Source organism: Schistocerca cancellata, chromosome 9 (genome assembly GCF_023864275.1).
Source record: "Schistocerca cancellata isolate TAMUIC-IGC-003103 chromosome 9, iqSchCanc2.1, whole genome shotgun sequence".
In the NCBI taxonomy this organism is placed as follows: domain Eukaryota; kingdom Metazoa; phylum Arthropoda; class Insecta; order Orthoptera; family Acrididae; genus Schistocerca; species Schistocerca cancellata.
The window spans coordinates 80,695,743-80,709,171 of record NC_064634.1 but is presented as its reverse complement, the minus strand read 5'-3'; the positions used below and the strand labels follow the sequence as shown (position 1 = coordinate 80,709,171).

The 13,429-nt window shown below is 42.1% G+C and overlaps 1 protein-coding gene across 1 annotated transcript in view; it reads right to left on the bottom strand.

Annotated features, from left to right (window-relative positions):
* LOC126101192 (serine protease inhibitor I/II-like) overlaps nt 1-11,990 on the bottom strand; it is a 42,069-nt gene extending 30,079 nt beyond the window's left edge. The window contains exons 1-2 of the mRNA XM_049911888.1: nt 11,918-11,990; nt 8,133-8,237 (exon numbers count right to left, since the gene is read on the bottom strand). Of these exons, the coding sequence (XP_049767845.1) occupies nt 8,133-8,237; nt 11,918-11,990 (178 nt within the window). The remainder of the gene's footprint in view (nt 1-8,132; nt 8,238-11,917) is intronic.
* Between the last annotated feature and the right edge of the window lie 1,439 nt (nt 11,991-13,429).

Below are 13,429 nucleotides of genomic sequence, written 5' to 3'. Positions count from 1 at the left end.
TTGTAGAGTGTAAGTGGCACTTTATGCTTCTAATGCAGAAATATGAGGCACTCGGAAAAATTTGTAAGGAGGTTGTGATTTCTACATCAAACTGTTCTTTGCTAAATTGAGATTTTTTTGTCACTTGGGCATACTGAATAGAATTCTCAAGATTTTTAACATTTTATGCACTTTGAACTCTTTCGGGAAGAAATCCGAGGTACTATTACGAAGTAATTCCCCTAGAAAAGCCAGACATCTACAAACCGCAAAAAGGAACAAAATACAGTTGGCACTCCTATGTCATAAAATTAGTCCACCACCTCCAGGAACGTAAATGATGTACATCAAAACTGTTGTTATTTACACGTGAATTGTTCAGTTTAGACAATCACGCTCTTATTCTAGTTCCTCATCACAAAATCAACTGACTTGTTAACTCTCAGATATATAGTAACTATCATCATAAATATTTTAGAACAATAATACGTCCACGCTTTTCCTAAGAAATCAGGGTTGCTTTCTTGGCGTTCTCTGCTTTAAGACAAATGTATAGCTGGCAGGTGAACTTTTACTGGGACATTTAAGTGCTCGGAAGTTTCTGTGGAAGATGATCTTGTGGGTAAGTATTGCAGTGGTAATTTATACATTCTTTACTTGGTCGTGGGGCCATGTATAAATTATTTATTTATGAAAACAGCGTATCAGTGTAGCAATGCGAGATATGCAGGATTATTAGCGGCAGAATAAATTGAAGTGATTCTCCGTATTCTCGTGATGCATCCTGCCATATCTAATCTGACCTTCGTTAAATGTGGCAGTCACCCACAAAAGGGTTATCTCTTATTTCATAAAAAGGAAAAAATTAAAGCAGTAATTTAGGAATGAGTGGTAAAATTTGTTATTAACTACGTGAACATGAATTGAAGTTCATAGGAGCATATCGGTAATCTTAGCCAACAATGCACTGCACTTGAACATCATGTTACTATTTGAAATACCCTCACTAATTCAAACAATACATCACAAATTGTGTTGGAGTTTGCTACATGTACGTTCTTGGAATAAGTAAGTGTAGGCTGTGCCCTACCCCGTTTGTTAGCGCGAGCGATGCCTTTCCCAAATAATTAGGTAACGTAATCAATGGGAGGTTTGCACAATACACGAGAACACACAATTTTGGGTGGAAGACCGATGTCTCACAAAAATCAGGCTATATGTGTCGAAATAATACAGTGATTATGGTTCAAATGGCTCTGAGCACTATGGGACTTAACCTCTGAGGTGATCAGTCCCTTAGAACTTAGAACTACTTAAACCTAACTAACCTAAGGACATCACACACATCCATGCCCGAGGCAGGATTAGAACCTGCGACCGTAGCGGTCACGCGGTTCCCGACTGTAGCGCTTAGAACCGCTCGGCCACCGCGGCCGGCATAGTGATTATGGGGTAGTGTAGGTTTGACATACGACAGTGAGAGTGGTAACACAGGTGTTCCATCCTACCTTTCAGTAAAACGTCTTGCTTCTCCACTGCCTCCACTAATTGGTCAGCACGTATGTTCGGCAGATTTCATACGTCGAATTGAGAAATTGTATTTGAGGAGGGTGATTTATATTTTGGTAAGTTTTGGTGTGTCCTCTCTTCAATCGCGTTCTTCTGTCGGATTTGTTACAGCTGATGTTAGGTTCGTTGTTAAGTTAAATAACTTGTTTCGAGGTGTATTGATTTCCAATTATTTTTCGTCCCACGGCCAGTATTGTGAGAAGACCGATGGAATTGCCATAGAGAGTACTTTTGCACCTGTTGCCACCAATTCTTTATGGAAGATTTCTAGGAGCTTGCCAACACCGAAAATACCTTGCTTTTTAGAAATGTTGACGGTACTTTCGTTATTTTGGTCATATGACAGTGTGAATTCGCATAAAGTTACAGAACATCTGTAAGTGCTCATTTAACTCTGTTTTACTCTTCATTCTTGTTACTGCAAACAGTGGTTGATTTGTACTTACGTCTTTGGTTGATATGTACGTATGTAGTTTCTTGGGAACAGCTACACAGCAGAAACGTAGCGGCACACAAAATCAAAATAATGAAATGTGAATTTGAAAGAGCCGATGTAGGAAACATATTTATTTCAAGACGTTTATCACGGTTGTGGATCCTTTTGTAACAAAATTATTAGGGCGTCTCAATTTAAGCCACCCGAATATTCAGTTCATTACTTTGATGGAAAAGGACGGCTGCCTTCTGTTCCTTGAGTTGGTGGTCAAGACTAAGGAGTATAATACGCCGTTTTTAAGAAGAAAACTTCAGGGTTTTGTATCTTCAGTAGTTTAGTTGTCAGCATGCGACTCAGGGTGGAAGGGTACTTCCTCCCTTCGTTGGAAGGACCGCACATAATGACACTTTGTCACCTGAATGGGCGACTTTCAAGTTGCCTTTCAACAAAACGAATATAGTTGGAGACAGATCTGACGTGCGTCGAGCTATCGACCAGCTCTGAATCGATTGAGTGATGGGTGGCATCTTGCCTTGAGCAGGTAGCATCTCGAAAAGGTTTGTCGAATTCTGAGAAGACGCGTTGAAGTGTGTTTTTCGATCACCGCATGAGATTAGACCCTTTTAGAATGAGAATTTAAAAACTGAAATGAATAAGTGCAAGTTACATATTGCGGGAATTAGTGAAGTGCGAAGGCGGGAAGATCGTGACTTCTGTTTAGGACAGTACAGAATTAACAACAAAACGAGATAGTGGCAATGCAGGAGAAGGCCTGTTAATGAATAAGAAAATAGGAATGTGTGTAAGCCACTAGTAGCACCGTAGTGCACACATTATCGTACCCAAGATAGACCCGAAGCCAACAACATCACAGTAGTACAAGTCTGAACGCCAGCTAGTTCCGCAGGTATTGAAGAGACTGAAAGAATATGTCGAGATAAATAAGTTATTCATACGGTATTCAGACGAAATTTGTAATGGTCGACTGGAATTCGGTACCCGGAAAAAGAAAATAAGGAAAAATAGTAGGAGAATATGTACTTCGGGAAAGTACTGAAAGAAAAAGCCGCCTGGAAGAATTTTGCTCAGTGCATAATTTAATTACCGCTAGCACTTGGTTTTAGGATCATGAAAGAAGCTTCTATGCATGGAAGAAAATGGGGCAAGCTGGAAGCTTTCAGACATGATTACGTAACGTAAGGTAAAGATTTCGAGGCTGCATTTTAAACTGTAAGACTTTTCCGTTGGTAGATATGCACTACGACCATAGTTTCTTGGTTATGAACTGCATATTAGAACTGAAGAAGATGCAAACTTGAGGAACTTAAGGAGGTGAAACCTGAATAGACTGAAGAACCCAGAGGTTGTTGAGAGTTTCAAAGCCAGCATTAGGCAACGATGGACTGAAGCAGAGGAAATGAATGCAACAGAAGACGAATGGGTAGCTTTGACAGGTTAAAGACAGAAAGCAGCAGTGGATCACGTAGGTAACAAGACAAGGCCCAGTAGAAATCGTTGGATAATAGAGAGACATTTATTTGAATTGACAAAATGAGAATGAGGAGAAAGGAACAAATGAAGTAGGTGAACGATAAAAAAGACGTCTATAGAATAAGATTGACATGAAGTGCAAAACAGCTGAGCAGAAATGTCTAAAAAGCAAATACAAGGCATGTATAACTTGGAGAAAGATAGGTAGTGCCAACAGAAAAAGTAAAGAGTCTATTTGAGTAAAGAGAAACAGTTGTATGATAATCAAGGGTTCAGATGGGAAACCAGTAGTAAGCAAATAATGGATAGTTGAAAGGTGGAAGGAATATGAATAGAGGGTCAACACAATGGGAAAAAACTTGGTGACCCAATTATTGAAACAGAAGAGGAGATGGAAGATATGATATTGCGAGAAAAGTTTGACAGGATACTGAAAGATCTAGGTGGAAACAAGGACCCTGCAGTAGACTACATACTCTCAGAGTTAAGAGATCCCTGGGAGAGCCAGTCATGACAAAATTCTTCCACCTGATGTGCACGATTTTATGAGACAGAGGAAATACCTGAAGATTTCAGGAAGAATGTAATAATTCCACTTATAATGAAGGCACATACTGAAAGTTGTGGGTAGTACTGAACTATCAGTATAATAAATCATGGCTGTATAATATTGATACGAATTATTTATAGAATAGGACATGCTGGACCTTACCGCCACTGTTTGGCTGAAATCAACACATCTATTTAGAAGGAACTTTCTACCCGTGGCTTTGCCCTTGTTCGCACAAGTCACATATATTTCACATAAATTTAAAACATTTCACACATAATTGTACATATATTTGACCTGAATCTCTGGAGAATTTCGCCCTGTTGTTCCATTTTCACGCAGCTCAATGTCATTACGCCATATCTCCTGAACTAATTGTGGTTAAATGCTATAATTTAGCAGGTAATTCAGTGATATATGTGAATGCTGTCTGCAAAGTCAGTTGCAAATAGAATTAACAGTAAAGAAGTAATAAATTAAAAGTTCATGCCTGATGCAACAGTTGGACTGGATGAACAGTGGAAACGTGACAGTTTTCCTTTCATCATTTTGTGGAGACTGCGAGAAAAAGGGTCGTTTAGGTCTGAAATTATAAATTCAGCCTGACCTCTTACTTTCTCTCTTGTGGATCTTTCCAAACTATAAGTGTCAAGTGTACCAAATTTAGCTGAAATAGGTCTAGTGGTTTAGGAGGAGATGAGGAAAAGTCCTATACACATACACTTTTATACATTGAATCGCCAAAGAAATTGGTAGAGGAATGCGAATTCAAATACAGAGACATCTAAACAGGAAAAATACGGCGCAGCTGTCGGCAACGCCTATATAAGCCAACAAGTGACTAGCTCAGATGTTAGATCGCTTACTGCTGGTACAGTGGTAGGTTAACAAGATTCAAGTGAGTCTGAATGTTGTGCTATAGTCGGCGCACGTGCGATGGGACACAGCATCTCCGAGGCAGCGATGAAGTGGGGATTTACCGGTACGACCATTTCACGAGTGTACCAAGAATATGAGTAATCGGGTAAAACATCAAATCTCCGGCATCGCTGTGGATGGAAAAAGATCCTGCAAGAACTGGACCAACGACTACTGAAAACAATCGTTCAACGTGACAGAAGTGCAAACCTTCCGCAAATTACTGCATATTTCAGTGTTGGGCCATCAACAAGTATCAGCTTGTATCAGCGTGCGAACCATTCACTGAAACATCATCGATATTGGCTTTCGGAGCCAAGGCGCAATCCTGCGCCATTGATGACTGCACGACACAAAGCTTTAAGCCTCTCCTGGGTCCGTCAACACCGACATTGGAGTGTTGATGGCTGCAAACATGTTGCCTCGTTGGACGAGTTTCGTTTCAAATTGTATCGAGCGGATGGAAGTGTACAGGTATGAAGACAATCCCATGAATCCTTAAACCCTGTATGTCAGCAGGGGGTTGTTCAAGTTGGTGGAGGCTCTGTAGTAGTGTCGGCCGTGTGCAGTTGGAATGATATGTGACTCCTGATACGTCTACATACGATTGTAACAAGTGATGCGTACGTAAGCATCATGTCTGATCACCTGCATCGATTCATGTCCATTGCGCATTCCGACGGACTTGGGCAATTCCAGGAAGACAATGGGACACCCCACACATCCAGAATTGCTACGCAGTTGCTCCAGGAAAATTCTTCTGTGTTTAAACACTTCCGCTGGCCGCCACACTCCCAGACATGAACATTATTGAGCATATCTGGGATGCGTTGCAACGTGTTGTTCAAGAGAAGTCTCCACCCCCCGTACTCTTACGGATTTATGGACAGCACTGCAGGATTCATGGTGTCAGTTCCCTCCAGCACTATTTCAGACATTAGTCAAGTCCATTCCACGTCGTTTCTGCATGCTCGTAGGGTCCTACACAATATTAGGCAGGTGTACCAGTTTTTTGGCTGTTCAGCGTAATACGTGTGGATAGAGAGGCTATTGCTCAAATTCTGCCTGAACTCTCGCTTTTTCTCTGGTCAAACTTCAGACGGAGGAGTTTTCGCTGCTTGATTACCTGTCATTAATGAGTATCAGTATTGATAAATCCATTTTTAGTTGTTTACTGTGTGTGTTACTTTCCCGCAACCCACAAACATCGTCTTTTGATAACTGGTTTCCCTAGTCTGACCATTACCATGCATAGCGGTCCCTCGCTTTTTTTTTTTTTTTAGTTTACAAGGGAAGGCATGTAGGAGGTAGATACTCATCTGCCGAAATACCGACTGTCGTCGAATATGTTAGCTGGTTATTTTCGCTCAAGTTATCTGAGCATTGAGTATGTTGTCTGCGTATGTTTTGCTATGCCTCCCGATACCGCCAAAGGACTGCAGCGTAAAAGTGGCAGAACCACACACACGCAGACACCGTATCATCTACCTACGACAACTCGCATGGAACTACAGGGTGTTTCAAAAATGACCGGTATATTTGAAACGGCAATAAAAACTAAACGAGCAGCGATAGAAATACACCGTTTGTTGCAATATGCTTGGGACAACAGTAAATTTTCAGGCGGACAAACTTTCGAAATTACGGTAGTTACAATTTTTAACAACAGATGGCGCTGCAAGTGATGTGAAAGATATAGAAGACAACGCAGTCTGTGGGTGCGCCATTCTGTACGTCGTCTTTCTGCTGTAAGCGTGTGCTGTTCACAACGTGCAAGTGTGCTGTGGACAACATGGTTTATTCCTTAGAACAGAGGATTTTTCTGGTGTTGGAATTCCACCGCCTAGAACACAGTGTTGTTGCAACAAGACGAAGTTTTCAGCGGAGGTTTAATGTAACCAAAGGACCGAAAAGCGATACAATAAAGGATCTGTTTGAAAAATTTCAACGGACTGGGAACGTGACGGATGAACGTGCTGGAAAGGTAGGGCGACCGGGTACGGCAACCACAGAGGGCAACGCGCAGCTAGTGCAGCAGGTGATCCAACAGCGGCCTCGGGTTTCCGTTCGCCGTGTTGCAGCTGCGGTCCAAATGACGTCAACGTCCACGTATCGTCTCATGCGCCAGAGTTTACACCTCTATCCATACAAAATTCAAACGCGGCAACCCCTCAGCGCCGCTACCATTACTGCACGAGAGACATTCGCTAACGATATAGTGCACAGGATTGATGACGGCGATATGCATGTGGGCAGCATTTGGTTTACTGACGAAGCTTATTTTTACCTGGACGGCTTCGTCAATAAACAGAACTGGCGCATATGGGGAACCGAAAAGCGCAATGTTGCAGTCCCATCGTCCCTGCATCCTCTGGGCCGCCATTTCTTCCAAAGGAATCATTGGCCCATTTTTCAGATCCGAAACGATTACTGCATCACGCTATCTGGACATTCTTCGTGAATTTGTGGCGGTACAAACTGCCTTAGGCGACACTGCGAACACCTCGTGGTTTATGCAAGATGGTGCCCGGCCACATCGCACGGCCGACGTCTTTAATTTCCTGAATGAATATTTCGATGATCGTGTGATTGCTTTGGGCTATCCGAAACATACAGGAGGCGGCGTGGATTGGCCTCCCTACTCGCCAGACATGAACCCCTGTGACTTCTTTCTGTGGGGACACTTGAAAGACCAGGTGTACCGCCAGAATCCAGAAACAATTGAACAGCTGAAGCAGTACATCTCATCTGCATGTGAAGCCATTCCGCCAGACACGTTGTCAAAGGTTTTGGGTAATTTCATTCAGAGACTACGCCATATTATTGCTACGCATGGTGGATATGTGGAAAATATCGTACTATAGAGTTTCCCAGACCGCAGCGCCATCTGTTGTTGACAATTGTAACTACTGTAATTTCGAAAGTTTGTCTGCCTGAAAATGTACTGTTGTCCCAAGCATATTGCAACAAACGGTGTATTTCTATCGCTGCTCGTTTAGTTTTTATTACCGTTTCAAATATACCGGTCACTTTTGAAACACCCTGTACATAACTGGTATAAATTGACGTAGTGCGTTGGTGCTGTGATGTCGCTATTTAAAAGTGTGAGATACAAGATTATGACTCAGAGCACAAGTGGCAGGAAGTGGTGTTGAACTACGGCAGTACGAGTACAGCGACGTTACTCACCGTCCTGTACTTTGGGGCAGGCCATCTGCGTGCACGCCCAGACGCCGCCCTTCGCACAGATGCACGAGTTGCAGTCATCCTTCTTCGTGTCGCCTGGATTACACTCTGAAACATGAGAAAGTGTCGTTAGTATTTACAGTGGACACGGTAAAGTGGGCTGGGACATTGCGTTTATTAACATTATTTATTTATTTGCACGAATTGGCCAGCTAAGGACCGCGTTACAAATTCTATTTCATGTTCACTTTTTTCTTTCTCATCTCTCGGGCTGCTCTTCTGCTTGCTGCCATTTTTGCCAGGTGTTCATTTGTTAGTTTCCTGTTCGTCTTCGGTTTTGGAGCCTCCCGAAAAACCTCGAATTCAGTTATTGCCTTTCTGTAGTTGTCCCTATTCATTGCGTCCATTTCTGTAAGTAAAAGTTCACCGAGGTCTTTCTTTATTCCTTGCAACCAAGAGTTGGGTGTTTTCCTCTGCTGAATTATATTGAAGATATTCTTTGTTAATCGCCGTTATTTGTTTATTAAAATATTCGGTGTTACTACTATTTTTTAATCATCTGTCTTCTGACTGGTTTGATGCGACCGGCCAAGCATTCCTTTCCAGCGCCAACCTCTTCATCTCAGAGTAGCACTTGCTATTATTTGCTGGATGTATTCCAGTCTCTGACATCCTCTACAATTTTTGACCTTCTCAGCTCCCTCTGGTACCATGGAACTTATTCCCTAACGTCTTACGTGACGTCCTATCGTCCTGTCCCTTCTCCTTGTCAGTGTTTTCTACTCATTCCTTTCCTCTCCGATTCCGCGCAGAACCTTCTCATTCATTACCTTACCAGTCCACCTAATTTCACACATTCGTCTGTACCAATACATCTCAAATGCTTCGATTCTCTTCTGTCCCTGTTTCCCCACAGTTCATGTTTCACTACCATACTATGCTGTGCTCCAAACTTACATTCTCCGAAGTTTCATCCTCATTTTAAGGCCTATGTTTGATACCAGTAGACTTCTCTTATCCTGCAATGGCCTTCTTGCTAGTGCTAGTCTGCTTTTGATGTCCTCCTTGCTCCTCTCGTCATTGGTTATTTTGCTGCCCAGGTAGCAGAATGCCTTAACTTCGTCTACTTCCTGACCATCAATCGTGATGTCAAATTTCTCGCTGTTCTCATTTCTGATGTTCATTACTTTCGTCTTTCTTCGATTTATTCTCAATCTATATTCGGTACTCATTAAATTGTTCATTTCACTCAGCATTTCATGTAATTCTTCTTCACTTTCACTGAGGATAGCAATGGCATCAGCGAATCGTATCATTGACATCCTTTGTCCTTGATTTTAATCCCACTCCTGAAGCTCTCTTTTATTTCCATCATAGCTTCTTCGATGTACAGATTGAACAGTAGAAGCGAAAGACTACATCCTTGTCTTGTACCCTTTCTTTAGAGATGTCTGCCTACTGAGCTATTCCTTACTGCTGTACCTATAGCCTTCGAGAACATTAAGCGCATCTATTCGTTCCTTAACACTTCTGTATCCCACTTCTTTGCCCATTGAACATTACTGACTAACCTTTTAAACTTCACCCTGCTGTTCATTATTACTGCGTTGTGTCTGAGCCTGTATCTGCTTCTGACTACGCCTTAAAGTCCAGTATATGATTCCGGAATCTCTGTCAGACCGTGATGTAATCTAGCTGAAATCTTCCTGTATCACCCGGAATTTTCCAAGTATTCTTCAATAGAATATTCGGTATTACTAGCTGAAATTTATTACAATTCAATTAGTCTTTTTCCTCTTTCATTCCTTGTCCCAAGCCCCTATTCCCCTGTAACCGTTTCTTCTACTTCTTCCCGTATAACTACATTCCAGTTCCCCATGACTATTAGATTTTTCATCTCCTTTTACATACTGTACTACCAGTTCAATATCCTCATATACTTTCTCTGTCTCTTCATCTTCAGCTTACGACGTCGGCATGTATACCTGAACAATAGTTATCGTTGTTGGTCAGCTGTCGATTCTCATAATGTCAACACTGTTACTGAAGAGTTCACAGTAACACAGCATCTGCCCTAAATTGCTATTCATAACGAATCCCACTCCCGTTATATAATTTTCGGCTGCTGTTCATATTACCCTATACTCATCTTACCAGAAATTTTTATCTTCTTTTAATTTCACTTCACTGACCCTCACTATACCTACAATGTGCCTTTGCATTTCCCTTTTCATATTTGCTAGCTTCCCTACTACGTTCAAGCTTCTGACATTCTACGCATCGACTCGTAGAAGATCATCTATTCGTTTGTTATTCAGTCTTTCTCTCATGGTCACTTCCCCCCTGGCAGTCGCCTTTCGAAAGTCCCCATGGGGGTCTATTCCGGAATCTCATCTTGTGTTCACGGTAAATGATAACAGCCAAACAGTTGCAGGATAAAGATTTATTAGAATTCTTGACTACGGTTTCGGTGTAGCTAAATATACCTTCATCAGAAGTAAAATACACTAAAATCACATCCTGCAGTGGAGATACATAAAACAATTGTGCCAAAGGCATCGTCAGTAGTTAAAACATCATCTCCATTTATACAACATAATTATGGACAGAGGGTTGCTGCGAACACAGCACAGTTGTTATATGTATCTCCACTGCAGGATGTGATTTTAGTGTATTTTACTTCTGATGGAGGTATATTTAGATATACCGAAACCGAGTGTCCAGCAAATAGTGGAAATAGAGATAAGGTGTTCAAATTTACGTACCGGAAATGAGTATTAGCTTGATGCGGGCTAGAGTACACTTTCAAGCAGCCATCCTTAGACCCTCCCCACTTTCTGAAAACGGTTGCAAAATGCTTGGATTCAGACCGATGTCCTGTGAAACAACATCTTGAATTCTTGATCGTGGAAGGAAGAATATCATGCTTTACTACCCGCTTCCAGCACTCAATGTGATATCCAACACTCGTGAGTGTCTAGGTAAAGTATCGTGAACGATTTTGGCACCATGTTCGGTAAAATGTGGTATACAATACATAGTGAAACGAACTGTGTGTACACTGACATAAGTACAGAACTCTACTTATCCACTGTAATTGCTGTTGTAGCAGCTTGGTGAATGTCTTGTACATTTCTCATTTTATTAAGGAAAAATCGCTATCGTTACCATTCAGAAAAACAGAAAATTGCAGATCTTTTGATTTAAGTTATCAGCTTAAATGATTTTCTCCTGATTTTAGTTAGTTGAAAACATTGTAAGTAGTCACTGGATATATCAGCTAACTACAGCCTATACAAACATTTGCCCCACAGGCGTAAAAGGGAGCGTCAACAGCACATACGATGCCCACCTACTATGGTGGTGGGGAGAACATCCTCACTAATCCTCACTGGATGTGAATCAGTAAGCTTTGGAAAATGGTTCTGTTTGATAATACACGTTTTAGTGGGAAAAAACCACAAAGTCTGTCGGAATTTACAGCGTTACTTGTGCTGGGTGGGGAAAAAGCGTCTAGTGAAGATTCCCCACGTCAATAGCGACAGTATCGTTTTGAAGAAGGGCGTAGCATGTGACAGATAGTGGCAGTACCCATGTAGGAAGTTTACTCACAACCATTTGTCATGAAACCTCAAAATTACTGTGCTATTCAACAATAAACTAATATGCGTCCCCGCAAGATACGTATGGAGCAATCGAAACAGCGTATAGAAGAACAGCTACTAGGCAGAAAACTGAAAAATATAGTGATTGCAAGTTTCTTAGAGAAGGAAAACTACAAGACTGACCTCCATCCGCTAGCGCCCTCGTTGCTATCGAGACGAGCAGGAGAGTGGTAGCTAGTGCTGCTGCGACCTTCATGTCTGGTGTTAAGGGTGGTCCCGAACAGTGTCTGCCTAGCAACTGCCTGCCATTCCTTTTATGCTCTTCTTGTCCCCACCACTGATATTTTGGTTTCCACCGTTACGGGAAGAGGGGAACCACTTACACAGTAAACTAACGACGTGGCTCCCTATCGGACCGCCTGTCGAGATAACGCACATATTTGAAAAGAAGCGTGTTGCTCTAGGACGGTCGAGTGGCGTATAATGTTTCCTCAGCGACAAATGACTACTACCGGGAAACTGGATGATTAATAAAATGTGAGAAACGGAATGACGGTTCTGGAAACTATAATACGATAATGTTCACAGGGAAACGTCTATAGCAAACAGCATCTTATACTCGGTCCCACTTAAGCTTTGTACCGTAAGCATCTATAGAGGAATGCATAAAAAAGAATTAGATGACACACAAATTGACTTTCGACAGACAATTAAAGAATTACGCAGTAAATGTCACATTCCCCGCGGCTGTGATACCTGTCTTAAACAAACACATGGAGGGTAGTCATGATGAAAAGAAAACTAACGATAAACTATAAGATAATCAGACATTACACAAAGCTGAATAAACATAAGAAAACTCCGTGTAACTACAGAATGCATCAGTACAGACAAGTCAAAAACGAAACCAATAGGAAACGCGAGGGATAAAATACGGAGTAAGTTCATGAGTTCCGAAAAAATATACACTCTCAGACAAAAAAAGTCAGAAAAATGGATGATTTATTCTACAGAAAGTTTCATAAATCAAACGAGTCAGTAAACTTGGGGTCACTTCTGGCCTCACGCAAGCAATTATTGGGCTTGGCACTGATTCATAGAATTCCTTGATGTCCTCCTGAAGGACATCGTGTCGAATTCTGTCCAGTTGGCGTGAAAGATCGTCAAAATCCCGAGATGGTGGAGGGCCCTGCCCATAATACTCCAACTGGGGCGAGACGCAGCATCCCTGATGGATAAGTTAGGGCTTAGCAAGCACGACTACAAGCAGTGGAAACTCTAGCCGCGTGCGGACGGGCATTATCTTGCTGAAATGTAAGCCCAGTATGGCTTGTCATGATGGGTAACAAAACAGGTCACAGAATATCGTCGACGTACCGTTGTACCGTAAGAGCTGGGGATGACAACCAAAGGGGTCCTGCCATGAAAATAAATGACACACCAGACCATTACTGCTGACTGTCGGGCAATATGGCGGGCGACAATCAGGTTGGTATCCCACTGCCGTAGGCGGCGTCTCCAAAAACTTCTTCGCTAGTCACCAGGGCTCAGTATGAAGCAAGACCCATCACTGAAGACAGTTTTACTCCAGTCAATGAGATTCTAGGCCGAAGATGTGTGTAGAGACGCCCTGGACAGCGGTGGGCACCAATCTGACCGGGGATGGCAACCAAAGTGGTCCTGCTATCGGGACTT